The sequence below is a fragment of the Lutra lutra genome, chromosome 3, assembly GCF_902655055.1.
Source record: "Lutra lutra chromosome 3, mLutLut1.2, whole genome shotgun sequence".
Classification (NCBI taxonomy): Eukaryota; Metazoa; Chordata; class Mammalia; order Carnivora; family Mustelidae; genus Lutra; species Lutra lutra.
The window spans coordinates 9,740,047-9,767,610 of NC_062280.1; the positions used below are offsets into that span (position 1 = coordinate 9,740,047).

Sequence of the window (27,564 nt, forward strand, 5' to 3'; positions counted from 1 at the left end):
AAGCCTAGAAAGAACTCCTCTGTTCTTCCGCTTCCCTGTACTCGCGTCAGTGGCCAGCGCGCAGACCTGGGGACGAATCGCAGCGCGCGCTGGTGCGGCCGCCCTCTTCTGCGGGGAGGAGCGGGGGGCGGGAGCGAGCGCGCCTGCGCGCTGCGCGGCCTTTTCTCACGTTCACGTGGGCTCCGGGTCTGACTGCGTGTCTCCTTGCAGCGGCGGCAGCTCTAGAGAGGAGTACGGACTGCGGCGGCTGGAGTCATGGTGAGTCCCGCGTGGGCTGGAGGCCAGGGAGAGGCGCAGAGATGACCGGACGTTTCTGTTTGGGCCTTGCGGGAGGGGTGGGGGTCCCTGAGTGACCCGCGCCTGCAGGAACCCTGGAAAGGCCGGGGCCCACCGACCCTTCTCTCCGCCAAGGGCTCTGCACGCGTGTCCCCGGCACGCCTGGGGGCCTGGGGGCGGGGACCCGAACGCACGCGCCGCGGCACACACGAGTCTCCTGCGAGGCCTTTGTGGGTATGTAATATCTTGAAAAGCGCGGCTTCAGGCGCAGGGGTTGACTATTTTTGTTGAACTTTCCCAGGGAAATCTGAGGAAGGAAAAATACTTGACCTTGAAATAAACTAAGGTTGCCCATAAAGCTCGTTTGATTGCTGACCAGAGGAGGAGCAACAATGACCCCTAACATACGGAATGGGAAATTAAACCCAGAATGCAGAACAAAATATTCAGATGGTTTTCTTGCACGAATAATCTGAGTTTTGGCGTTGATTTGGAAAGCCACACGTGCTTTTTGATGTGTAACGGTTAGAAGGTAAACACGTAACTGCTTTTATTTCAGATTTAACATTTCTCTTCTTACAGGCAGGACAGGCGTTTAGAAAGTTTCTTCCCCTCTTTGACCGCGTTTTAGTTGAAAGGAGTGCAGCTGAAACTGTAACCAAAGGCGGTATCATGCTTCCAGAAAAATCTCAAGGAAAAGTGTTGCAAGCAACAGTAGTAGCTGTTGGATCCGGCTCTAAAGGAAAGGTAAATGGGGCTAAAGTGGAACTATTTTTATGTGAAGTGGAGGTGAGAAAAGAAATCCTTGGTGATTATTAAAAGTAGTCTGTTTAAATAAATAAATAAAGTCTTTAAAAAAAAATAAAAGTAGTCTGTTAAACAGCTTTGTGTTATTTTCAGGATTATTCCCTAATCCAGGCACGTCTCATCTCTTAAAGGAAAATGACTTTCGAATGAAGTTGCTTATTTTGTGTGATGGAGAGTTGCAGAGTATTAAAATTAATAACCCTTTGGTAATCTAGTATGACCAATGTTTTCTTCAAATTCTAAAGTCTCGATAAAACAAAAAGTAATACTTAAGGATGATCCAGGGGTACTTTTACGAGTTGAGAGGAAATTTAAACTCTGGATCTAATCTCTAACACTATTAATTGCCCTAATCTTTTAACCATTTTTGGCCTTAGTTTGTATACTTCTGAACAAGGAACAGATCAGACCTAGCCTTTCAGGCATTCTCCTCCAATTAATTGATTAAACCTCAGATCTCAAAGTCACCCTGAATACCCAATAAGTGCCTTTGGGGTCAGATACATTAATTGCATTGTTCCAGTTGCCTGTAAGAAAGTTCCAGCAAGGAGGTATCCTGGATTCGGGAATAGGAAGGCTCTGAGGAGGGGGCACTATGCTGCAGTCTCTCTCCTTAAATCTGCACTTTGATGTAAAGGAGATGGAATCATGAAAGAAGTATATGTTCCAAATTCTGGAAATACCTGTTGGATTTGTATGTATTAGAAGAAGTTAGGGACGCCTGGGTGGCTCAGTTGGTTAAGCAGCTGCCTTCGGCTCAGGTCATGATCCCAGCGTCCTGGGATCGAGTCCCACATCGGGCTCCTTGCTCATCAGGGAGCCTGCTTCTGCCTCTGCCTGCCATTCTTTCTGCCTGTGCTTGCTCTCTCTCTCTCTCTCTCTCTCTCTGACAAATAAATAAATTTAAAAAATCTTAAAAAAAAAAAGTTAAACATGACTACTATATCTGGTTTTTAAAACTGATTTATTTCACGTAGTCTGGAGGTTATGTTAATATTTAACAATAAAAAGTTAGCTTTAGTTAGCATTGCCATTTTAACTCTGAACTTTACTCTGAAATTAGGTTTTAGTTTAAGCCTCTATGTGTGCATTTTTAAAGTGTAATTCTGCAGTGAAATTTTTGAGCGAAGAACTGTGATTATAGTGTAAATTATATCATTTGGTCCCAAATCTTTTTCTAACAGTTGATTTGAATAAGCATATTCAGTTAATAAAAGGTATAAATCTTTGCAAATTAGATGTTTTACTGATAAATATCCTTATTTTTTAAGGGTGGAGAGATTCAACCAGTTAGTGTGAAAGTTGGAGATAAAGTTCTTCTCCCAGAATATGGAGGCACCAAAGTAGTTCTAGATGACAAGGTGTGTAAATTTATTATTTCTTAAAGTTAAATATTTGTGGGGTGCCTGGATGGCTTGGTTGGTTAAGCAGCTGCTTTCGGCTCAAGTCATGATCCCAGGGGCCTGCGATGGAGTCCCACATCAGGCTCCTTGTACCTTTTGCGGCTTTTTCTGTCAAATAAATAAATACTTGTTTAAAAAGTTAAGTATTTTTTATTAGTTTTCTTAACTAATGGTTTCTCTATTTGCAGGATTATTTCTTATTTAGAGATGGTGACATTCTTGGAAAGTATGTGGACTGAAATCATTATTAAAATGGCATGAAGTGAAGCTGCCCATTCCAGTGAAGTAGTGAAATCTTTCATCATGTAAATAATTTTCATGTCTCTTTTATAATAAACTAATAGTATCCAAACTAATAATATCCCGTGTCTCTAAAATTTAGTTTTAGTGTACTGATAAAATTAGTAGCAAATAAAAAGTGGATAAATGAGTGGTTAATCTTTATTTGGTGATTTAAGCTGGTTTTAGGGTTCCCCAGTGGTTTTTGTTTTATGTTTCTTAGTAACCTGCAGAGAATTCTGGGAAACAGGCTTTCCAATCTTCACACTGAATTTACTTTATCACATAGATATTGATGCTGATAAAAAGCCATGGAATTATACTTAATTACATTTTAAAAGCAGTACTTTTAAAAAAATTATTGTTATTAACATATAATGTAATATTTGCCCCAGGGGTACAGGTCTGAATCATCAGGCTTACAGACCTCACAGCACTCATCATAGCACATACCCTCTCCAATGTCCATAACCCAACCACCCTCTCCCAACCCCTCCAGCCCCCCAAAGTAGCAGTATTTTAACTTCATCTATAACAAGATTACATTGAAGTTCAGTTTTTCATTTATGGAGCTAGGGTTAAATACCTTGTTTTGTAAGTATTTAGAAAAACTTGGTGAGGTTGTCTAGTTTTTAATACTTGATATTACTACATAATTTACTTTGTAAAAATCCATGGCTGGTTTAACAGCTACCATTGGTTGGATGCCTTTTAAGTGCCTGATGCTGCATGATGGTGATTACAGCCAACACCTCAGGAGCATTTTCTGTCCACTGGCTACTGTTGTGGGTACTTAGTGTGCATGGCTTATCTTAATCTTTGAACAACCCTCTAGGGTATGGTGGTTCTCTTCTTGCAAACGAGGAAGGTAAGGCACTCAAGCAGATTGAGTAATAATCACACACACTCAGTAGGAAGGGGCAAAACCGGGATTTGGCAGTCTACCTCCAGATGCTGCTTCCAAAACTTCATCTGTGGTTTCTTTGTCAGATAATTCTAAGCACTCAATAGACATTTCAATCATGGTCGATAACCACTGAGATCCGGTATGGGTAGCACCTGAGTAGTAATAATTGGTATCTAGTTCATAATTTGTTGAATTTAACAAATAGGAAACGGAGTTAGACCTGGACAAATACCTTAATTTAGCTATAGCAGCTGGGGAGAGAATTTGAACCCAAACGGTCCTACAGACTTAATTACAAACCCCTAGACTTTGCCTTTCAGACCAGCCGTTCTTGGTCAAATTTTCTAATTTTGGTTACCTAAAAATGAGTCTGATCATGTCTTTTAGAGTGTGACCTGTATTTGTCTTGTGGAAGTGAAATCTAAATGAAATTGTTAATGGTGAGCACCTGCGTGGTTCCGTCGTTTAAGCGTCTGAGCCCTTGGCTCAGGTCATTGATCCCAGGGTCTTGGGATTGAGCCCCCTCATCAGGCTCCCTGCTCAACAAGGAGGCTGCTTCTCCCTCTCCCTCTGCTGCTCCTCCTGCTTGTGCTCTCTCTCAAATGATCTCTCTTTAAAAAAAATTGTAAGTTGCACAGAATAAGTCTCAACTTTTGGTCCTGTCCGTATCAGTAAAGTATGTGTATTAATGTATGTGTTAGTGCCATTTGGTATACTAAAGCTTAATCTTTGTCATCCTCAGTTATGAGAATTAGGATGAAAAGCTCGATTTGCAGCACCCTAGTGGGTCATCAGTTTCCTGTTGTCCCTGAAGCACAGCTAGATAATCAGCTTTGCTCTTTACAACCTTGTCAAGCATGGATTTCCCTGTTTTACCAATGAGAAGACTGAGTAGAGATGAGGAAACTTCTTCAAGGCTCTGTGGCTGGTAAATTGTAGTTAGGTAACCAGTGCAGAGGCCATGTTCCCCAATTTTGTTTTTCAAACACCCAAGCACATGAGTTTTGAGATCTTAGGCAATAGTTTCCAAACCTTGGTTTATCCTTGGTATATTTAAAATTTCAGGACTCCATTTATAATCTAAGTTAGAAGGATGGGGGAATTTTTTTTTTTTTTTTTTTTTTTTGTACCATAGAAGTAGTCCCATAAAGCTTGCCTAGAAGAATTGCTAAAGAAGTAATTTTAGGGGCACCTGGGTGGCTCAGTTGGTTAAGCATCTGCCTTTGGCTCAGGTCATGATCCCAGGGTCCTGGGATTGAGTTCCACATTGCGCTCCTTGCTCAGCAGGGAGCCTTCTCCCTCTCACTGCTTGTTGTGCTCACACTCTTGCTCTCTCGCTGACAAAATCTTAAAATAATTTTAGGTTATGAGATTATATTGGGAATGAGTAGGGAGAATAATTTTGGCATGAGAAACGTAGACCAAAACTCAGGGTCCTGAGGGTGTGGAACCACATGTTTCACAACACTATGCTGTCCTTTATCTTTTGGTCAACAGAAAAATAACGGAGGTAAAATTCCAACTGGAATTTTTGTAATTATATTACCATATTTGAGCATTTGCCGTGCACTGGTCTAGGCATTTAATATATAACCTTGTTTAATTTCATAATTAATCATAATTATAACTTGGAATTGAACTTAGGTTTGTCTGACTTTAAAGTGTGCCTTTAAGGGGTGCGTGGGTGGCTCAGTCAAGTGTCCACCTCCTGATTTGGGCTCGAGTCATGATCTCAAGGTTGTGAGTTTGGGCTCCACGCATGGCATGAAGTCTGAGATTCTCGCTGTACCCCTCTTCCCACCTCAGATGCGATCTCTTTCTCAATGATTAACATCTTTAAAAAAGTGTGTCGTAAACTATTTGACACCAAAAGTTGGGGAAATTGAGAATAAAATTACCAGGAAGCTATTGTGTTGTATGAGTATTACTGTTAATGTGGCTTTCCCTCCTATTGTTCCAGAAAGTGTATGCTTTACACAATTTTTTATCTAAAAAGTTGGCATTATAAGATTTCATTTTTATTTATTATGATAAAAACACACCATGAGATTTATCCTCTTAACAGATTTTTAAGTGTACATTCATTATAGGCACAGTGTTGTACAAGCACGTCTTTAGAATTTTTCATCTTGCTTATCTGGAACATTATGTCTTGATTAGCAGTTCCCCATTTCCCCCCCTCCCTAGTGCTTGGCAACTACCATTCTACTCTGCTTCTATGAGGGACTATTTTAGATAACTCGTAAGTGGATTATTGCAATATTTATCCTATATTTGGCTATTTCATTTATAATGTCCTCAAAGTTTATTCACGTCACATATTGCAGTATTTCCTTGTTTAAAGCTGAATGTATATACCACGTTTCTTTTATCCATTCTTCTGGTACGTAGGCATTTAGATTGTTTCTACATCTTTAGCTTTGGTGAATAGTGCTGCAATTAACATGGAAGTGCTAATACCTTTTAGTGATTCTGATTTCAGTTCTTTTGGATAAATATGCAGAAGTGGGATTGCTCGATAGAACTATGGTAGTTTCTGGGGTTCCTGGGTGGCTCAGTTGATTAAGCAGCTGCATTCGGCTCAGGCTGTGGTCCTGGGGTCTTGGGATCAAGTCCTGCACCAGGCTCTCTGCTTAGTGAAGAGTCTGCCTCTCCCTCTGCCCCTCCCCCCAATAAAATCTTAAAAAGCACTTTGGTGGTCCCATTTTAAACTTTTTTAAAAGATTTTATATTTTTTGAGTAATCTCTGCACCCACCACAGGGCCCTAAGTCACAACCCCAAGATCAAGAGTCGCACGCTCCACCGACTGAGCTGGCCAAGTGCCCCTCTATTTTTGATTTTTTGAGGAACCTATATACTGTGTTCTGTAGTGGCTGCACCATTTTGCATTACCATCAACCAATATGGGTCATAAGGTTTTATATATTAGAGGTACTAACTTTCATATTTGTCCTAATTTGATGTGCATTTTTAATTTCTAGCTAGTCAAATTTCACTTCTAGTAGTTTTTAAAATTTTGAACATGTAAGTAATTAATCCCTAATTTATTTACTATATGGTTTATGTGTCTGACTTTTTTTGACCAACAATTAGCTTGTGTCAACTTTGTTAGATTATCCATTTCACCCACTATCACTCCCCCACCTTGAAATTTGAGGAATCACCTTTATTGTACATTAAATTTTTAAATAAGTCTATTTGTGGGTTTTATAGCCTTGTTCCATTGATTTCTCTATTCTACCACATTGTATTCAATATAAATATAAACTTTTATATGTAAGTTTGATATCTGATAAGGCAAGTCTTCCCATGCACTTAGCTATTTGTGAACATTTTTAACCTTGGTAAAGACTACCAGATTGCTCTCCAGAGTGACACCAAATCATGCCTCTTCCAGTAAGTTGTTTGTTTTCTCTGCACCCACACCAAAATGGAGTTTTGAACTTTTTATTTCTGTGAAGAGTATTTATATGGTTTCCTTTACCCTTATGCATCCTTCTAGAGAAAGCCCAGTCAAATCCAAGCTCGGATCCTGTGTTGCTTACATACTGGTTATATGACATGGACAAATCACCTCTTGGTTTAAGAATTAATTGTAAAAGGAGGGGCCTAGATGTCCCTTAACATTTTGAGTCAGGCCTGTTATTTTGTTTCTTAAACTTTGGTTTTATTTAAAAATGGAGGGGGGGCGCACCTGGGTGGCTCAGTGGGTGAAGCCTCTGCCTTCGGCTCAGGTCATGATCTCAGAGTCCTGGGATCGAGCCCACATCAGGCTCTTTGCTCTTCAGGGAGCCTGGTTCCCCCTTCTCTCTGCCTGCCTCTCTGCCTACTTGTGATCTCTCTCTCTCTCTCTCTGTCAAATAAATAAGTTAAAAAAAAATGGGTAGCATTCACATAGTTAAAAATTCACAAGGATATACACTGTGGCATCTGGATGGCTCAGTTGGTTAAGCGTCTGCCTTCTGCTTTGGTCATGATCCCAGGGTTCTGGGATCAAACCCAGCATTGGGCTCTCCACTCAGCAGCGAGTCTGCTTCTCCCTCTCCCTTTGTGATCTCTCTCACTTTTGTTCTCAAATAAATAAATAAAATCTAAAAAAAGTAAAAGATATACACTAAAGAGATCTACACTAAAAGTACCCTTCCCTACCCTATTCCCCAGCCATACAGTTCCATCCTCAGAGGCAACTAGTGTTACATTTTATATTTTCAGGGGTATCTTATGTATACATTGCATGTGTATGTGCCTGTGCATGCGTGTGTGCTAGGGCATGTATACATGTGTGTCTCATGTATGTGAAATACATATATTCATTTTTTCTTTTTCAAAAAATAACATTCCATACATACCATTTGACACCTTTTTTTATAATAGTCTTTGACTCTATAAAGAACCTAGAGCTTTTTAAATTTTTCATCATAGGGGCGCCGGAGTGGCTCAGTGGGTTAAAGCCTCTGCCTTGGCTCAGGTCATGATCCAGGGTCCTAGGATTGAGCCCCGCATTGGGCTCTCTGCTCAGCAGGGAGCCTGCTTCCCTTCCTCTCTCTCTCTACCTGCCTCTCTGCCTACTTGTGATCTCTGTCAAAAAAAAAAAAAAACTTTACATTTTTCATTATAGCTGTGTAATGTTCTATTATATGGGTGAATCATAATTTAAGCATTCTCCACTGATGAATATTTAAATTCTAGTCTTATTTAAATTAGAAATACTTCTGCAGTGAATAAAATTTTTGCATAAATTACTTTGCCCGTGAACAAGTATAAGATTAATCACTATGTCAAAGGGTATGTAGATTTTAGTCATATGTGTATATACACATGCATATCTCCAAGTTGCCCTTCCTAGAAGTTCTATCAATTAATAGTCCTAACAGCAATGTATGAGACTGATTTCTTCCCAGCCTCAATGATAGAAGATGTTATAAAGGTTTTATGTTGCCATTCTTAAACAATTCTTTTTTGTTTTAAAAGATTTTACTCATTTATTTGACAGAGATCACAAGTAGGCAGAGAGGCAGGCAGAGAGAGAGGAGGAAGCAGGCTCCCCGCTGAGCAGAGTGCTTGATGCGGGGCTCAAGCCCAGGACCCCGAGACCATGACCTGAGCTGAAGGCAGAAGCTTAACCCGCTGAGCCACCCAGGCACCCCAAACAATTCTACTTTTATCTTTATGAATAGGTGAGCATCTTGTGTTTGACAGTCACTTCTGTTTCTTTACTGCTAACTGACTATTCGTATTGACTGTGAATATCCTCTACCTGTCTTTCTGTTGGACAATTGGCCTTTTAAGATTTGTGTGATATCTTTATTGATTATGGAAATTGGTTCTTTGTGATAAGTTTTTCCCTCCAATTTATCATTTTGGCTTTGATTCTGTTTATGCTTTGAACTTGCAGGAAGTCATTTTAGTATAGCTACATTAGTATTTTCCATTTATGGCTTCTGGGTATTAATGTCAAACTGAAAAGTCTTCTCCAGTATTTAAAGGTTCTTCCATGGTTTCTATAGGTGTTTTTACAGTTTTTTTGTTTGTTTGTTTTTAAATTTCAGTCTTAACTTTATCTGGAGATTTTCTTATTATAAGACATAAAGAATGGATCCAACCAACCCCCTTCCCTCTTACAGATTAAGCCTAGTTTTTTTGTTTTTTTTTTTTAAGACTTTATTTATTTGCCAGAGAGAGAGAGAGAGCGCACACAAGCAGGCAGAGAGGCGGGCAGAGGCAGTGAGAGAAGCAGACCCCCTGCGGAGCAAGGACCCTGATGCGGGCCTCAATCCCAGGACCCCGGGATCATGACTCGAGCCGAAGGCAGTGGCTTAACCAACTGAGCCACCCAGGCATCCCAAGTCTGGTTCTTTAAGACATGTTAAAATTTAGCCCAAGTCTTGCAAAATGGTTAGCCTGGAGACTTGACTTGCAAAAGCATCAGTGGGTACTTACTTACGTGACTTGAGTGTCAATTCAAAAAGGCCAGTTTGTTCCCTTTAAGTCATTAATTTTTTTTTTTTATTATGTGCCAGGCACTGTTGGAGAAACAGGAATGAATAAAATTGGGGAGAGAGAAGTGAACAACTAAATTAATAACATACTTTCATTTATTTATTACGTAAACTTTACCCTCAATATGGGGCTCAAACTCAAAACTACAAGATCCAGCGCCATATGCTCTATCAACTGAGTCAGCCAGGTCCCCAGCACAGTTTTAGATGGGAATTCGTGTCATTGCAAAAATAAAGACAGAAAGTGCTGCTAACTTCATGAAAGACATCAGGTGCCCTCTTGAAAACAGGAAATGAGGCACCTGCCTGGTTCAGTTGGAAGAGCATGCAACTCTTGGTCCCAGGGTCATGAGTTTGAGCCCCACAATGGGTATAGAGATTTCTAAAAAAAAAAAAAAAAAAAAAAAAATAGTAATTTTTTAAAAAGTGTACATACCAGGATATAATAATCACTGGGACCCATCTTGGCAGCTGTGTACTATAATCACTGATTTAGTCAAATGCTTTAGAATTCTAGAGAGAAAAGTGAAGTGCCATGGGACTTTGGTAGCTTCTCATCTGTAGTGTAGTCAAAGTTGTCTAAGTTTGAAATCTTTTAAATATGTTGTTCATTATTCATTCTGTTCAACTATGAACATACCTCCCCATACTTCCCTGCTGCCTCAACTTTGCTTGGCCTGGGATGAAGTCTGCATCTCCACATAGAAATGCTACCCATACTTTAAGCCACATTTTCACTACTTCATGCATCCTTCATAGTGTGTCAGTTTTGCGCTTAGGTTAGCTCTCTTCAAGCCAATATGGTTAAGGCAGTTAAGGAACTTGGCAAAGTTCATGGGCAAAAAAAAAGAACTCTCTCTTCTGGTATCTCCTCAAGAACAAGAAAACCTTTCTCCTAACCCTATCTCTTCCCCCAAATCTTTCCAAAGGCCTCCATCAGATATACTTTTATACCTCTTTAAGGCTAAACGGAGTCAGATGCTTACCATTTAACCAAACCCTGGCTTAGGACAATAGGGACTCAAACCTCAACTAGAGATGGGTTTACCTTTCCCTGGTCACATGAGGAGAGATGGATACTGATCAAGATAAAAGTATGTTTGCAGGGGCGCCTGGGTGGCTCAGTGGGTTAAGCCTCTGTCTTCAGCTCAGGTCATGATCTCAGGGTCCTGGGATCGAGCCCCACATCAGGCTCTCTTCTCAGCAGGGAGCCTGCTTCCCCCTCTCTCTCTGCCTGCTGCTCTGCTTACTTGTGATCTCTCTCTCTGTCAAATAAATAAATAAAATCTTAAAAAAAAAAAGTGTGTTTGCAAAGAACACTTGGGAAGGGGAATGGACAACAAGAGACTTAAGACATTTTGCTGCCTTTTTTTTTTTTTTTCCAGCTAGGCTCCACACCCTGTATGGATCCCAATGCAGGGCTTGAACTCATGACCCTGAGATCAAGACCTGAGCTAAGATCAAGAGTCAGACACTCAACTGACTGAGTCACCCAGGGTGCCCTGACATTTTGTTACGTAGTATAGTAAAATATAGTAATCTATATATCACCCTTCCCCATTCATTTTTAAACTCTCTGAGGAAAGAAGCTTATACATCTTATTTATGTTTCTCAGCATTTGCTTATTGTCCTTCACACAATGGGCATTCACTATTTTACTTGGATTTTAACCTTCCCCAAAGAGAATTTCATATAAGATAGATATTTTTGAAATTACTTATGATATTTTGGATTTGTAAAATATTTTCTTCTAAAACTTTAATAAAAGTCAAGGAATATTGGGGTGCCTGGGTGGCTCAGTGGGTTAAAGCTCTGCCTTCCTCTCGGGTCATGATCCCAGGGTCCTGGGATCAAGCCCCACATCGGGCTCTCTGCTCACCAGGGAGCCTGCTTCCTCCCGTCTCTCTGCCTGCCTCTCTGCCTACTTGTGATCTCTGTCAAATAAATAAATAAAATCTTTTAAAAAAGTCAAGGAATATTTACTTTTTTGAAGTTTTTATTTTTAAGTACTCTCTACACCCAGTGTGGGGTTTGAACTCACCACCTCAAGATCACAAGTCACATACTCTACCAGCTGAGCCAGCCAGGTATCCCAGGAATATTTACTTTTATATTTGCTTTCATCCTCTATGAGGTAGAGAGAAAGAAGTGCCGTGCATTATTTTCATTACAAATAAAGAAACTTTTGATAGTTCATTCAAAGTCTTATAGTCAACAGGCAAGAGAATCTAGATTTTCTGAATCCCATCCCAGAGTTTTTTCCATATGGCCATATTACCTTTAAAAAGATTATTCCTTCTTTAACCAAAATATTCAAGTAACCCATTACTACATGCAATTTTTATTAGTGCTCATGCTGTCTTTCTTTTCTTCTTCACTTCCCCCTCTCACCCCTCAAACACTGGTTAACACTGGTTAGAAAATTGTTTTTGTTTGGGGGTCATAATCTGCAGACTGACAGAGGAATTAAAATGTGAAGGTTATGAGTTAGAAACATTTTAACTCTAAAGAACAAGGTTCTTCCTGTGAGCAAGGCCAGAGTTGACATCACAATGCAACCTTATCAGACTTTTCAGAGATGAATGCATATTCTGTTCCTGAATTTAAAACCTACTTATTCAGTTTTTCTCTTGTTCTTTTCAGATGAGGTGAAATCATATAACAAATCTGGACTTAAGAGAACATTAAGATGAGCCCCTTCAATTATAGGTAACTGTTACTTGCAAGTGAGGGACACTACCACACAAACTGGGAAATTTTAATTTAATCCTTGGAGGTAAGAGTTGTTCACAGACTTAGAGGCCTTAGGACTCTGCTCTTCCCCGGGCCCACCTCATGCCTCTTAGGAAGGCATCATTTGGGTGCCACTTGTCGTAGAGTCTCACCATATTTAGCAAGAGAATTGGTGATTGCCCGTCTGTCCCCTGCTACACTCTAAGCAATTTATGGTTAAAGATTGGGCCTTTTCATACTTGTACCTCAGTGCTGAACACATAGTGGGGCTTAATAAATATTTGTTGAATAAATTAATATACTAGGAAGTAGTGATGGAATTAAGTTACTTGCTCTGGAGAAGTTACCAGTCTATACATCTTCCAGAAAGGAGGAATCTTAAAGGCAAACCAACTTCCTGTTGTCTAACCCCTTTGAGCAAAGTTCCAAGTCTCTGACAATTATTCAGTGCAATTTGCACCCACTAGTTTAATGAACCTTTCTACCATTCCTCCCTCCATTTTTGGAGGCTGTCTGTGATACAGCCCTCAGGCATTCTCAATGCACCTTTAGGTGTATTTGATGGGTTATTTGATGTTTTCTTTTGGAAATCACCCTAGTATATGCGGTTTTTACCCTTTGAGCTGGCTTCACATCTGGTATCCTATGGCCTCCGTCATCCCAGATCAAAGATTTAATGTTTCTAAACAGGAAACAAAAGTTTGCCCAACTTTCGTTGATTACATAACGTTAGGAGAACACTTAAAACTTGCAACAAAAGAAATTTAGAATCATGTAATGATGTACAACTCCCACCATCTGTCAAGGGGCATTCGTTTTCTCTTCCTGCTTCTGACTTGCAAAAAAATAAGAGCTAATTTTGTCCGCCTAACGCAGAATACCAGATGTCCACGCTCTCAGATAATTAGCCTCTAAGTCATTTATCTACACAAACTTGTCATTGAAAAGGTCCTTGGCTTTGAAGTCAGCGGATGGTGGAAACATCATTTGACAGTCTAAGCCCTAGTCTTTTTTGAAATTGGGTCGGTTTCCTGCGGGGGTCTGAGGAATTTTCCCGGACTGCTGGCCTGTTTCTTCACTTTGTCTAGGCGGATTCGGGGGCAGAATTATGCTTCTCCGGGTATCTGCTTGTACAAGGGTTTACTGAAGCAGTCACCATTGTGCAAACCCTGTCTTTTCAGCGCGACTAATGTAAGCCCAGGGAGTGGCCCGACAGGTTACGCCGGCCTTGCTCACTCTCGCAGGGGCTCTCGGTGCCGGCCCGCTCTCCCGAAGCCACTCCCCGCCCCCGCGGCCCTGTCTCTCCCTGCCTCCACGTCGCGCCGTGTGAGTCGTCGGCTGTTCCATTTTCTGTATCTCTCCCTCCGCCAGCCGGTCCTTTCTGGGACTCCTCCCCGGCCTCCCGCCCTGCTCCGCGCGGGCTACGGCTGATCCGTCAGCTACCGTCCCCCCGTGACGTCCGGATCCAGAGCGCCGCTCCACCCCGTCGCGCCCCTCCCCTCTCGCCCGCCTTCCCCCTCTCTCCCCCCGGCGCGGGCCGCCTTCCCCTACATCCGGGTATCCACTCCAGCCGCCCAGACTCTGGCACTATGGTCATGGCGGAGGGGACGGCTGTGCTGAGGAGGAACAGGCCGGGCACCAAGGCGCAGGTACTCTCTCTGCACCTTTCCTGCCTTGGAACTCTCGGTGGCGAGCCGCGCCGCACCTGGAAGCTGGCCGCCCCCGAGAGGAGGTTGGGCCGGGGCGGTAAGCTGGCGGGCAGGGGCACCCGTACCCGGCCTGCTCTTCCGGAGCCGCAGCCCCGGGGTATGGCTGAGGCGGCGGCGGCTCGTGAGGCCTGCCGAGCCCCGACTTGAGGGTGGGCATGAGGGGTGGGTGGAAGACGCGGGCGGCGACCGCCGAGGCTCGGGGCCAAGAGCGTGTCAGCAGCGGCTGCTTGTTCTCGTCTCTCCCCTGAACCGTAGCTGACCGTCGTCGGAGGGCGCGGCCCCCCAGGTGGAGACCCTGGGGATTTCGGGAGGGTTGGGGGCGCCACGGCGGGAGGGGTGTAAACACGGCCAGCCTCTTCCTGGCTTCCGGTTCCTTCCTGGTTTGTGACGTGCCTGCCCGGCCTCTGCCATCCAGCCTGTCTAGCCGGATCCGGGTGGCGACAATTTACTTTATCCTCCTGCAGTTCGCCTTTGAGCATTTCTCGCTGCAGCTGTTCTATGCCCCAGCAGGCTTTCGTCCTCGGGCTGCTCTGGTTAGATGTCGTTCCTTGTTACAGGAGGCGTGGTCAGGGGACGAACTGGTCATTTTATCCACTTTTAATAGGGCAGTATTTAGGGGTGAGGTGGTGTTCGGTTAGGCATTGATTCGGGGGGGTTTTCAAAAGACGGTATGTCTCACATTATAAAGAAAAGTCAAACAGGCATTTAGATTTGACGTGATTAACCTACCAGCTGAAATACATTGCTGTTGAGTATATGCTCTAACATCGGAAGAGATGTGTCAAAGTGTAATTTTAAAGAAAAGGTGATATAAGTGGGGGGGAAGAAGACCCAGGAAAAAACGATGGAGCTCTGACCATATGCCAGAGAATAGATTTTAATATACTGTACAGAATTTTAGAAAAAATTTAGAAAGGGAGTCCTTTCAAAGTACCTTTTAGATCCAGACACCTTCCTAGATCCATGATACAGATAGGGAAACCGAGTCCCAGAGAATCGGCTGCATTTGCTCAAGGTTTCATAGTCTCTGGATTCTTAGTTCACTGGTGACCTTTTCTCTTTAACAAGTTTTTTTTAAGTACTGAATTTTAGAGTATTGAGCTTAAACATCCCATTATAGAGTCAGACTTAGCTCTCAGTTGCTTCTGGCCGTTTTATGGACATATTGCTGGAAATTTATGTATTATTGTTTTGACCTTTTCCAAACTTTTCTATAAATGCCCTTTTCTCAGATAACTTTACTTCTTTTTCTTTGGAAACATTGTTTCTCTTATTATATTCAGAGGTCGACTTTTGTACTCACATTCTGAGAATCGCCATCCATTTTTTTTTTAAAAGATTTTATTTATTTATTTGACAGAGAGATCACAAGTAGGCAGAGGGGCAGACAGAGAGGAGGAAGCAGGCTCCCCGCTAAGCAGAGAGCCCGATGCGGGGCTCGGTCCCAGGACCCTGGGATCATGACCTGAGCTGAAGGCAGAGGCCTTAACCCACTGAGCCACCCAGGCGCCCCTCGCCATCCATTTTTATTTACTCTTTAATTTTGAAATGTTATAAAATATTTTTTTGAAATGTTATAAAATATTTTAAGTTAATATTGTAACATCTGTTTTCTGTGTTATAAGTCACATTAAAAAAAATTTCCTTTGCTTTTTTCCACATTGTCATAGATCAAGGTTGTTAAATCATCACAGGAAAGGTCAGGATTAAAAAAAAAAAAGACGGCATGAGCAGCATTCTTTCCTATTTCTTGTCACACTAATTTCCTTCACTGAAATAGGTCTATTCTAAATGATTTATTTGGAACTATATATTCCTACATTTTTTCCTACTTTTTTTTTTAATTGGTTAGATTGAGATATAGGCATGTAGTTGGTATTCAATAAATGTTTATTCCCTGAAATAGATGAGAATGTTCATTAAGCTGATTTTGGTTCCTTTTGTGTTTATATGACAATTGTGATGAGACAAAACACTTGATTACCAGTTAACAGTTTTGTATGTTTTCTGGATATTCCTTTATGTGCTTTCTAATATTTTTAAAACAAAATATTTTTAAAACTACCTTAATTTTTTTAAAGGAAAGAATAGTCAAAGCATACTGATTGAAACAACTTTCAGTATAAATTACATAGAAACAATTTAAAAACTAGTCTTCAGTAATACTTAGGTGATATCTAGGGAAAGACATCTTGGAAGAATTTCCAGAAAGTTGTTTTTATTTCTTAACATATTAAAAAATTCATTTTCATTCATACAGGGCAGCTATAAAAAAGAATGATATGAAAAGTTTAAGACATTTAAGAAGGTATACCCATCACCTACCCTCATAACTAAGACGTTACTAACATAGATGAATCCCTCTTTATCACATTCTTCTGTCTTCTCCCCACTCCTTCCAACCAGTGATGGTGATTATCATTCCTTTTCTTCATACTTTTCCTATGTACGCATTATATCTATAGGTATGCTTTGGATTTCTTAAACTTCTATTCATGTGGTATCATACACTGAATTCTTCAGTTTGCTCCAGTTTGCTTAAGGTGTTTGGTGACTTACACATGTTAATTGGTACAGATCATTGGTTCACTACTACTGTTTCCCCCAGTTATACCCCAGGGATATTTATCAGGCAACTACTATGTGTTAGGCATTGTACTGCTTGCTAAAGATACATAGGTAGACCTTGCCATATGTAGATATTGCTGAAAAAATCTGTCAGATGGAAAGACTCTTAATCACTTAGGGGAATATCTGTGGATTGGACTATCTATAGAGGAATTCAGAACCAGTGCATGTGATCCACAAAAGTATTGATTGCCCTTAAAAGAAGACTGGATGACTACTTTTTGATGAAGCTCATATTTTGATTTAGAAATTTGAAACACCATTTGGAATTGGAATAATAATTTATAATGTCAGTCTACAATAGTACTTATGGAACAGTACCTAACCCCACCACAGACTGTTTTCTTTTTTTTCTTTTTTTTTTTTTAAAGATTTTATTTATTTGACAGAGAGAGATCACAAGTGGGCAGAGAGGCAAGCAGAGAGAGAGAGAGGAGGAAGCAGGCTCCCCACAGAGCAGAGAGCCCGATGTGGGACTCGATCCCAGGACCCTGAGATCATGACCTGAGCCGAAGGCAGAGGCTTAACCGCTGAGCCACCCAGGTGCCCCACAGACTGTTTTCTTAAAGTAAAAAACTGATCCAGTGCTTGGAGATTCTTTTTCAGCTTGACTTTTTAAGAAATATTAAACCACCAAAAACAAACAAGTGATAGATTTATGTCTTCAGGTAATACATGAAAAGTTTATGGGAGCCCTATTTGAGGGATTTGTGGTTGAAAAAAATGTAACTTGTAGTTCAGTTATATAAAATCTTGGTGTTCATTTAAAAACATTGAGTAAAGTTCCCTTATTCACTGATAATCCTGTTACTTAGAGTATGAGAGCTTTCTCTGTAGTGCAATTTTGGATCTTTATTAAGAATTGAAGTACTGTTGCCTTTTTTGACTTTGTATGTGCTTTAACAATGAGTTTTTTTTATAGGATTTCTATAATTGGCCTGATGAATCCTTTGATGAAATGGACAGTACCCTAGCAGTTCAGCAGGTAATAACTGTAGTTTCTTTCGCAACTCCAATAACCTAAGCATTTTACTTCCTTTGGCATAAATATTCCTATATCTTTTAGCACAAGTCAGAGTCCATGGAAATAATAGAATCCATGTTTAAAACTTTTATCAATCCTCCATTTTGTTTTAAGATGATATAGTAGACTGTAATGAAACTTAAGTACATTTTAGTATCTTTTAATAATCTACCAAATTAGGGTACCAAATTTGATTTTAGAGTGAATTTAATTCAAAGTTAATTGAATGCTAAATTAGAATAACATAATGAAGTAGGAAAGAGAACATACCTAGTTGGTGACTGAACACTTGAGAACATGTATCTAAATTTACCAAAAGTTCCCATTAGTTCTTAACTTTTGTGCCGCTCTAATATACGTGAGGGCTAAGATGCCTCCCTTTAGGTTGTTGCCACTACCAAGTAGCTCACTAAGGCATTGAATATCAAGGAGGTGGGTTTCTGTAGCATGTTTGGTTTGAAAAGCCCCTCAAGAGATTCTTACACGTACTTTTATTTTTATTTATTTTTTAAGATTTTATTTATTTATTTGACAGAGACACAGTGAAAGAGAGAACACCGGCAGGGGGAGCCGGAGAGGGAGAAGCAGGCTTCCTGCCGCACAGGCAGCCGGATGTGGGGCTCAATATCATGACCCAAGACAAAGGCAGACACTTAACAACTGAGCCACCCAGGAGCCCCGACTCTTACACATTCTTAATGAGAATCACATTATATATTTATTGGGTTTAAAAAAAAATGTAGCAGTTCTTCCAAAATGAATAAAATCTATAATCTGGGGAAAAATAATTTCTGTAGCTAATTATTAAAAGTTGCTTTAAGGGGTTAACAAAATGATGACTGAAATCAGGGTGTACTAGTATATTGGACTAGACATTAGTTAACTAGCGTGTTTAAAGGAAAAATACTCAATAAACAGAAGCTGGCTTTATCTTGATGGCTAGATAATAAACGTAGATATCTACTTGGATTTATTGTGTTATTTGAAGATCCTAGAAAATGAAATAGGAATGCAGTTGAATTCTTTGAGCATAAAAAACAAGTCATAATATTAACAAATACCAAAAACCTTTAGAATGGACTCAGTATAATATTTAGATACTTCGTATAGGAAATGGATGACTATTCATGAATGAATGGCTATTTGGACATTGCCTTTTAATAATGTATTGTTCAGGGGCACCTGAGTGGCTCAGTCATTAAGCGTCTGCCTTCGGCTTGGGTCATGATCCCAGGGTCCTGGGATTGAGCCCCACATTGGGCTCCCTGCTCCGCGGGGAAAACCTGCTTCTCCCTCTCCCTCTGCTGCTCCTCCTGCTTGTGTTCCCTTTCTCGCTGTGTCTCTCTCTGTCAAACAAATAAATAAAATCTTTAAAAAAAAAAAAAGGATTTGTTCAATCAGCAAGTGTTTATTGGGCAATGAGGTAGGCCTTATGGAGGATACAGAGATATAAACTTAGAGCTCAATGTCTGGAAATTAGGAAAAATAAGAGGAAAAATGTATAAACGTTTCTACCTTTAAAAGTAGAGGTTGTGGGGCGCCTGGGTGGCTCAGTGGGTTAAAGCCTCTGCCTTCGGCTCAGGTCATGATCTCAGCGTCCTGGGATCAAGCCCTGCATCGGGCTCTGCTTGGCGGGAAGCCTGCTTCCTCCTCTCTCCCTGCCTGCCTCTCTGCCTACTTGTGATCTCTGTCTGTCAAATAAATAAATAAATAAATAAATAAAATCTTTAAAAAAAAAAAAAAAAGTAGAGGTTGTGGGGTGCCTGGATGGCTCAGTTGGTTAAGTGTCTACCTTTAGCTCAGGCGTCATACTCCCTGAGCAGGGGAGTCTGCCTCTTCCTCTCCCGCTGCTCGTGTGCTCTCTCTCTCACTCTCTCAAATAATTTTTTTTTTTTTTAAAGTAGGGGTTGTGTTCTACTTTATTGAATTTATTTGTTCGAACAATTTTTTTTTGTGGAATCTTTAGGGTTTTCTACATACCGAGAGCATGTCATCTGTAAACAGGCAATCTTCTTCCTTTCTAATCCTGATGCTTTTTATTTCTATTTCTCACCTAATTGCCTGGCTAGAACTTCCAATACTGCTTTTAATAGAAGTGGCAAAAGCAGGCATCTTTGTCTTGTTCTTGATCTTAGAGGAAACCTTTCAGTCTTGCACATTGAGTATAAGGAGCACTGTGGGTTTTTCATATATGACCTTTATTATGTTGGATTACTATGTTACTAGTTTTCTTCTAATTCTAGTTTATTGATTGTTTTTATCCTAAAAAGGTGTTGAATTTTGTCACATGCACCAATTGAGATAACATATGGGGTTTTTTCCCCCTTTGTTTTTTAATGTTGTATATTGATCAGTTTTTGCATGTTGAACCATCCTTGCATTCTAGGAATAAATCCCACTGATCGTGATGTATAATCTTTTAATTTGCAATTGAATTCAGCTTGTTAGAATTTTTGTATCCATATTTATAAGGGGTATTGGTTTCTAGTTTTCCTTCAGTGTCTTCGTTTGGCTTTGGTATCATGCAGTGCTGGCATCATAGAATGAATTAGGAAGTATGCCCTCCTCTTTGGTCTTTTGGAAGAGTTTGAGGAGGATTGATGTTCTTCAGATGTTTGGTAAAATTCACCAGTGAAACCACTGGATCCAGGGCTTGGCTTGGCTTGGCTTGGCTTTCTTTCTTTTTTTTTTTAAAGATTTTATTTATTTATTTGACAGAGATCACAAGTAGGCAGAGAGGCAGGCAGAGAGAGAGGGAAGCAGGCTCCCTCCTGAGCAGAGAGCCTGATGTGGGGCTCGATCCCAGGACTCTGAGATCATGACCTCAGCCAAAGGTAGAGGCTTAACCCACTGAGCCACACAGGTGCCCCAGGGCTTTTCTTCAGTTGCACAACAGCAGAAGGAGAGGCAGTCCCTTCAGAGTGGGGAGCCTGATGTGGGACTTGCTCCCAAGACCCTGAAATCATGAACTGAGTCAGATGCTTAACTGACTGAGCCACCCAGGAACCCCAAGAATTGCTTTCTTTCTTTTTTTTTTTTTTAAGGTTTTATTTATTTGACAGAGAACACAAGCAAGGGGAGTGTCAGGCAGAAGGAGAAGGGGGAAGCAGGCTCCCTGCAGAGCAGGAGTAGCCCAATGTGGGACTCGATACCAGGACCCTGGGGGATCATGACCTGAGCCGAAGGCAGTTGCTTAACCAACTGAGCCGTGCATGTGCCCCTAGAATTGCTTTCTTAATTTCCTTTTTGGATTATTCATTGAAGGAATATACAGACAAAACTGATCTTTTGTATATGGATCTTGCATCCTGCTACTTTGCTGATTTTGTTTATTAGCTTTCCTGTGGATTCTTTGGGATTTTGGTATATAAGATTATGTCATCTGCAAATAGAGATAGTCTTTTATTTACTTCTCTTTGGTGTCTGATTGTTCTGGCTAGAAATCCTGCACATTGTTGAATAGCAATGGTGAAAGCTGGCATCCTTGTCTCTTTTCTGATATTAGAGGAAAACCTTTCAGTCTCTCACCATTGAGTATGACATTTTTTTCATAATGCCCTTCATCATAATTGGGAAGTTCTCTTCTGCACTTAGTTTTCTGAATGTTTTTATCATGAAGAGATGTTGGATTTTATCAAATGCATTTTCTGCATTGAGATGTTGTGGTTTTTTCCCTTTGTATATTAACATAGTATATTCATTGATTAAAAAAAATTTTTTTAGGGGCACCTGGGTGGCTCAGTGGGTTAAACCTCTGCCTTCGATCCTGGGATCGAGCCCCGCATTGGGCTCTCTGCTCAGCAGGGAGCCTGCTTCCTCCCTCTCTCTCTGCCTGCCTCTCTGTCTACTTGTGATCTCTGTCAAATAAATAAATAAAATCTTAAAAAAAAATTTTTTTTTTAGAATTTTTATTTCCAAGTAATCTCCACCCATTGTGGGCCTCAGACTCAAAACTACGAGATTAAGAGTCATGCACTCGGGGCACCTGGGTGGCTCAGTGGGTTAAGCCTCTGCCTTCGGCTCAGGTCATGATCCCAGGGCCTGGGATCGAGCCCTGCATTGGGCTCTCTGCTCAGCAGGGAGCCTGCTTCCTCCTCTCTCTCTGCCTGCCTCTCTGCCTACTTGTGATCTCTGTCAAATAAGTAAATAAAATCTTAAAAAAAAAAAAAAAAAGAGTCATGCACTCCACCGACTGAGCCAACCAGGTGCTCTGGTTTTTTTTTTTTTCTTAGTTTTGAACCACTTTTCATTCCTTGCAGCTTCCTTTTGATTGATGTTTGTTTGGTATATCTTTTCCCATCCTTTTACTTTTAACCTACCTATATCATTATATTTGAAGTAAGTTTCTTACAGTCAGTGTATGGCTGTCTTATTCTTTGTGATAGTCTTTGTCTTTTAGTGGGTATATTTAGGCCATTTAATATTAATTTAATTACTGGTAGGTTATGTTTAGATTTAGGTCTGCCATCATATTACTTGTTTTCAGTTTGTTCCCTCCTTTTTTTTGTTCCTTTCCCCCTTTCTGCCATTTTACGGATTGAGCACTTTTACTATTTTATTTCCTTATTTATTTTTCTTTTCTTTTTTAGAAAAGATTTTATTTATTTATTTGACAGAGAGAGCACAAGCAGGGGAGCAGCAGGCAGAGGGAGAAGCAGACTCACCAAGCAGGAAACCCAACATGGGGCTCAATCCCAGGACCCTGGGATCATGACCTGAGCTGAAGGCAGATGTTTAACAACTGAGCCACTCAGGCACCCCCACTTTTAGTGTTTTAATTCTAATTTTGATTATCTTTTTAAATTTTTATTTTTAAAAATATTTTATTTGGGGCGCCTGGGTGGCTCATTGATTAAGCGTCTGCCTTCTGCTCAGGTCATGATCTGAGGGTCCTGGGATTGAGCCCCGCATTGGTCTCTGCTTGGCGGGAAGCCTGCTTCTCCCTCTCCCACACACCCTGCTTGTGTTCCCTCTCTCACTCTCTCTCTCTGTCAAATAAATAAATAAAATCTTTTAAAAATATTTTATTTATTTATTTGACAGAGAGAGTGTGTGCATGTGCACAGTTCAGGAGCAGAGGTGGAGGGAGACAGAGAAGTAGACTCCCTGCTGAACAGAGAGCCAGTTGTAGGGCTCGATCCCAGGACCCTGAGACCTGACTTAAGCCGAAGGCAGACACTTGACCAACTGAGCCACTTAGGCACCCCTTGAGTATCTACTTATTTATTTTTATTTTTAATTTTTTAAAAAGATTTTACTTATTTCTTAGAGAGCACAAGCAGGAGGAGGGAGATAGGGAGAGGGAGAAGCAGACTCCCTGCTGAGCTGGGAGCCTGATGTGGGATTTGATCCCAGGACCCAGGGATCATGACCTGAGCTGAAGGCAGACACTTCACTGAGTGAGCCATCCAGGTGTCCCTATTTTTATTATTTTTAAAGATTTTATTTACTCAACAGAGAGAGCACATACACACTAGGGGGGTGGGGGGTAGAAGGAGAGGGAGAAGCAGGCTCCCTGCTTAGCAAGGAGCCCGATGTGAGGCTCCACTCTAGGACCCTGGGATCATGACCTGAGCTGAAGGCAGATATTTAACAAACTGAGCCACCCAGGCACCCCAGGTATCTCTTTATATGATGTTTTTGATAATTGCTCTGGAGATTACTAAATACTTTTCAGTCTACTTAGAATCAGTATTTTACCACTTTAATTAAAATGTAAAAACTATTTTCCTATAGATCCCATTATCCCTTTATGCTTTTGTCGTCTGTATCACATCTACCTACATTGAAAACCTCATCAGACAATGTTATATTTTTTGCTTTCACCTGCCAAACATATTTTAACTCGGGGGGAGAATGGTTTATTATATTTATACCCAGATATTTATAATTTCGATTGCTCCTGATATTCTAAATTTTTCTGTTGCTGTTAGTTATTTATTTCCTCTGTCTAAAGAACTTCCTTTAGCAGTTCTCTCAGAGTGATCTGCTGGCTTGGAATTATCCTTAGTTTTCTTTCCTCTCATAATGTCCTTATCTTCATTCCTGAAGGGTATATTTGTTAGATACAGAATTCTGGGCTGACGAATTTTTTTTTTTTTTTAAGATTTTTATTTATTTGAGAGAGAAGGTGAGTGAGCAAGGGATGGGGGAGGCGCAGAGGGAGAGAGACAAGCAGACTGTCCCCTGAGCAGGGAGCTCGATGATGACAATGCAGGGCTTAATCCCAGGACCCTGAGATCGTGACTTGAGCCAAAGGCAGAATCTCAACTGATTGAGCCACACTGGTGCCCTGACTCTTCTTTTCTTTCAGCGCTCTCAACATGTGCCATCTGTCTGTGGTTTCTGATGAGAAAGCTACAGTTTTTAAACATTTTGTAGGTCCTGTATCTTTTTTCAATGGCTTATCTTTAGTTTTTGGCACTTTGATTATGTGTCTTGGCATGGGTTTCTTTGGGTTTTCTTGTCTGGTGTTCACTCTGCTTTTCTCTATTGTGGTAAATATATGTAGGATAAAATTTACCACTTTCCCATTTTTTTTTTAAGATTTTATTTATTTATTTGACAGAGAGAGATCACAAGTAGAGAGGCAGGCAGAAAGAGAGGGGGAAGCAGGCTCCCTGCTGAGCAGAGAGAACCCGATGCGGGGCTCGATCCCAGGACCCTGAGACCATGACCCGAGCCAAAGGCAGAAGCTTTAACCCACTGAGCCACCCAGGTGCCCCCACTTTGCCATTTTTAAATGTATTTTTTTTTAAGTTTTTAATTTTTTAAGTAAACTCTACCTCCAATATGAGGCTCAAACTCATGGCCCTGAGATCAAGAATTGCATGTTCTACTGACTGTGCCAGCTAGGGCCCCTTAAGTGTACAGTTCTGTGGCATTAAGTACATTCACATTATTGTGTGATCATTACCAACTCTATCTGAAGGTTTTTTTTTTTTTTTTTTTGGTGGTCAGCAAAGCAGTTTATTGAGTGATAGTAAAAAGTTCCCAAAGAGGAAGGGACCCAAAAGGGTTGCCCTTTCATCTTTTTTTAAAAGAACTTTTCAGCTTTTAACAGCTGAAACTCTGTGCCCATTAAACAATAACAGCTTCCCACAACTCCCTTCCTCCAGTACACTCTTCTTGTACTGAGATTTTCATGTGTTCTTTGTATATCGAGTAATTTTGGATTGTATTCTGGACATCTTGAATATTATGTCTAGACTCTGGTTTTATTTATTTATTTAGTATTTTATTTATTTATTTGACAGAGAGAGAGAGTAACCGAGAGAGGGAACACAAGCCAGGGGAGAGGGAGAAGCGGGCTTCCTGTCGAGCAAGGAGCCCAATGCAGGGCTTGATCTCAGGACCCTGGGGTTATGATTACAACCAAAGGCACATGCCCGACTGAGCCATTCACGTGCCCCTAGGCTCTGGTTTTATTTAATCCCATAGAAAATGTTGATATTTTTGTTTTAGCAGGCTAAACAGGTTTTGATAAATCATCAGTAAAAAAAGTTTTAGATTCCCTAACGGTTGACAGCTTATAATTCTACTTATAAAAACTTTAATAATTATACATAAATTCAGTTACTAAATATGTAGTTAAAAAATTAATATTGAGGGGCGCCTGGGTGGCTCAGTGGGTTAAGCCGCTGCCTTCGGCTCAGGTCATGATCTCGGAGTCCTGGGATCGAGCCCCGAATCGGGCTCTCTGCTCAGCGGGGAGCCTGCTTCCTCCTCTCTCTCTGCCTGCCTCTCTGCCTGCTTGTGATCTCTCTGTCAAATAAATAAATAAAATCTTTAAAAAAAAAATTAATATTGATTATGAGCAAACCATATTGCAGAGAATATATTTTTGTGTGCTCACTACCAAACGGTCTTTGGTACCACTAAAGAATATTAAAGAATCAGGGACCCACACTCCATTTCTGGTAAATTTTTTCATCCCTAATCTTTCATGGCTTTAACATTTTAGGTAATTACATATCTTTATCCTTGACTTCAAGTAATATAGTTTAGGAAAAGACAATACACATTTGTTAAAAATCTCCTATGTGCCAGATGCTAATACTAAAATTTAAAATTCTCTTTTTTATTTGAGGGAGACCCTTGATAATAACTGTTACATATTATATATAAATAAATGCTTGTAAGAGTTCTATAGGAGGTGTGAAGGGAGCAGGAAAGGTAAGAGTGCATAGACAAATTGCTAATTTAGATTATATAGTGACAAATGGAGGAAATCAGAGTTCTGTGAGTACTAGAATAACCAGAAAAGATTTGAATGTGCTGGGGGAGGGAGAATTTGGAAAGAATAGTGTGGGGGTGCCTGGGTGGCTCAGTCTCCCTTCCGCTCAGGTCATGATACCAGAGTCCTGGGCTAGAGCCCAATATCCGGCTCCCTGCTTAGCGGGGAGTTAACTTCTTCGTCTCCCACTCCCCCTGCTCATGCACACACACACACACACACACACACACACACACACACTCTCTCTCTCTCTCTCTCTCTCTCTCTCAAATAAATAAGATCTTAAAAAAAAAAATTGTATGGAGTTTGAGGTGGCCAGTGGAAAAGGTAAAGAATTTGCTGTTTTCTGCTTGAGGAGAAAATCAGTTTCATGCAGAACTTTGGAATTTAGAACTTTGGGTCAGAAAGTTAGGGAGAGGGGCACCTGGGTGGCTCAGTGGGTTAAGCCGCTGCCTTCGGCTCAGGTCATGATCTCGGAGTCCTGGGATCGAGCCCCGAATCGGGCTCTCTGCTCAGCGGGGAGCCTGCTTCCTCCTCTCTCTCTGCCTGCCTCTCTGCCTGCTTGTGATCTCTCTGTCAAATAAATAAATCTTTAAAAAAAAAAAAAAAAGAAAAAAAAAGAAAGTTAGGGAGAGTGGTTTAAATAGGCATTAGGGGGGCGCCTGGGTGGCTCAGTGGGTTAAAGCCTCTGCCTTTGGCTCAGGTCATGATCCCAGAGTCCTGGGCTCAAGCCCCATATCGGGCTCTCTGCTCAGCAGGGAGCCTGCTTCCTCCTCTCTCTCTCTCTCTCTGTCTGCCTGCCTCTCTGCCTAATTGTGATCTCTGTCAAGTGGATAAATAAAATCTTAAAATAAATAAATAGGCATTAGGGAGTCAGAATCTTTTGAGCAGTTTTTTGACATGAGAGTAATCTTCAGGAAATATTGCCTGAAAATAAGCATAAACGATAGCTTTAACAGGCCCTGTAGTTATTCAGTTTCTGTAATCAGGCATTTTAAGCTAATATAACCTATTCAAATTTCACAGTATTTATATCATAGAATGCATGAAACATTAAAAAGGTCTGAAGTTTATGGGGCACCTGGGTGGCTCAGTGGGTTAAAGCCTCTGCCTTCAGCTCAGGTCATGATCTCAGGGTCCTGGGATGGAGCCCCGCATTGGGCTCTCTGCTCAGCGGGGAGCCTGCTTCCTCCTCTCTCTGCCTACCTCTCTGCCTACTTGTGATTTCTGTCTTTCAAATGAATAAAATCTTTAAAAAAAAAAAAAGATCCGAAATTTAAAGTTTTATTTTACATAAATTAAAAGTGAATGTCCATGCCTTTTTTTCTTTTAACTTAGTTTTTCTGCTGGACATTTTTTGAAAACAACTTTATGGGATACCACATACCATAGAAATCGCTCATTTAAAATATATATACATGGTTTTTAGTATATTCACAAGGTTGCACACAATCACAACAGTCTGATTTTAGAAGATCTCCATTCCCCCTTGAAAAAAATTTCATTTACATTTGCAGTTATCTCTGTTCTCCTTTGTCTCCTCTTCTTTCCCCAGTCCTAA

At 40.8% G+C, this 27,564-nt stretch overlaps 1 protein-coding gene across 2 annotated transcripts in view; it reads left to right on the forward strand.

Annotated features, from left to right (window-relative positions):
- Positions 1 to 116: 116 nt before the first annotated feature.
- HSPE1 (heat shock protein family E (Hsp10) member 1) overlaps positions 117 to 27,564 on the forward strand; it is a 42,593-nt gene continuing 15,145 nt past the window's right edge. Inside the window, exons 1-4 of one of the 2 annotated variants that reach the window (XM_047720668.1) lie at positions 117 to 258; positions 859 to 1,023; positions 2,355 to 2,444; positions 2,675 to 2,924. In XM_047720668.1, the coding sequence (XP_047576624.1) occupies positions 256 to 258; positions 859 to 1,023; positions 2,355 to 2,444; positions 2,675 to 2,725 (309 nt within the window). In that variant the 5' untranslated portion in view covers positions 117 to 255 and the 3' untranslated portion in view covers positions 2,726 to 2,924. Of the gene's footprint in view, positions 259 to 858; positions 1,024 to 2,354; positions 2,445 to 2,674; positions 14,056 to 17,665; positions 17,729 to 27,564 lie in introns of those variants that run through there. The other variant, XM_047720667.1, reaches the window with a different exon arrangement.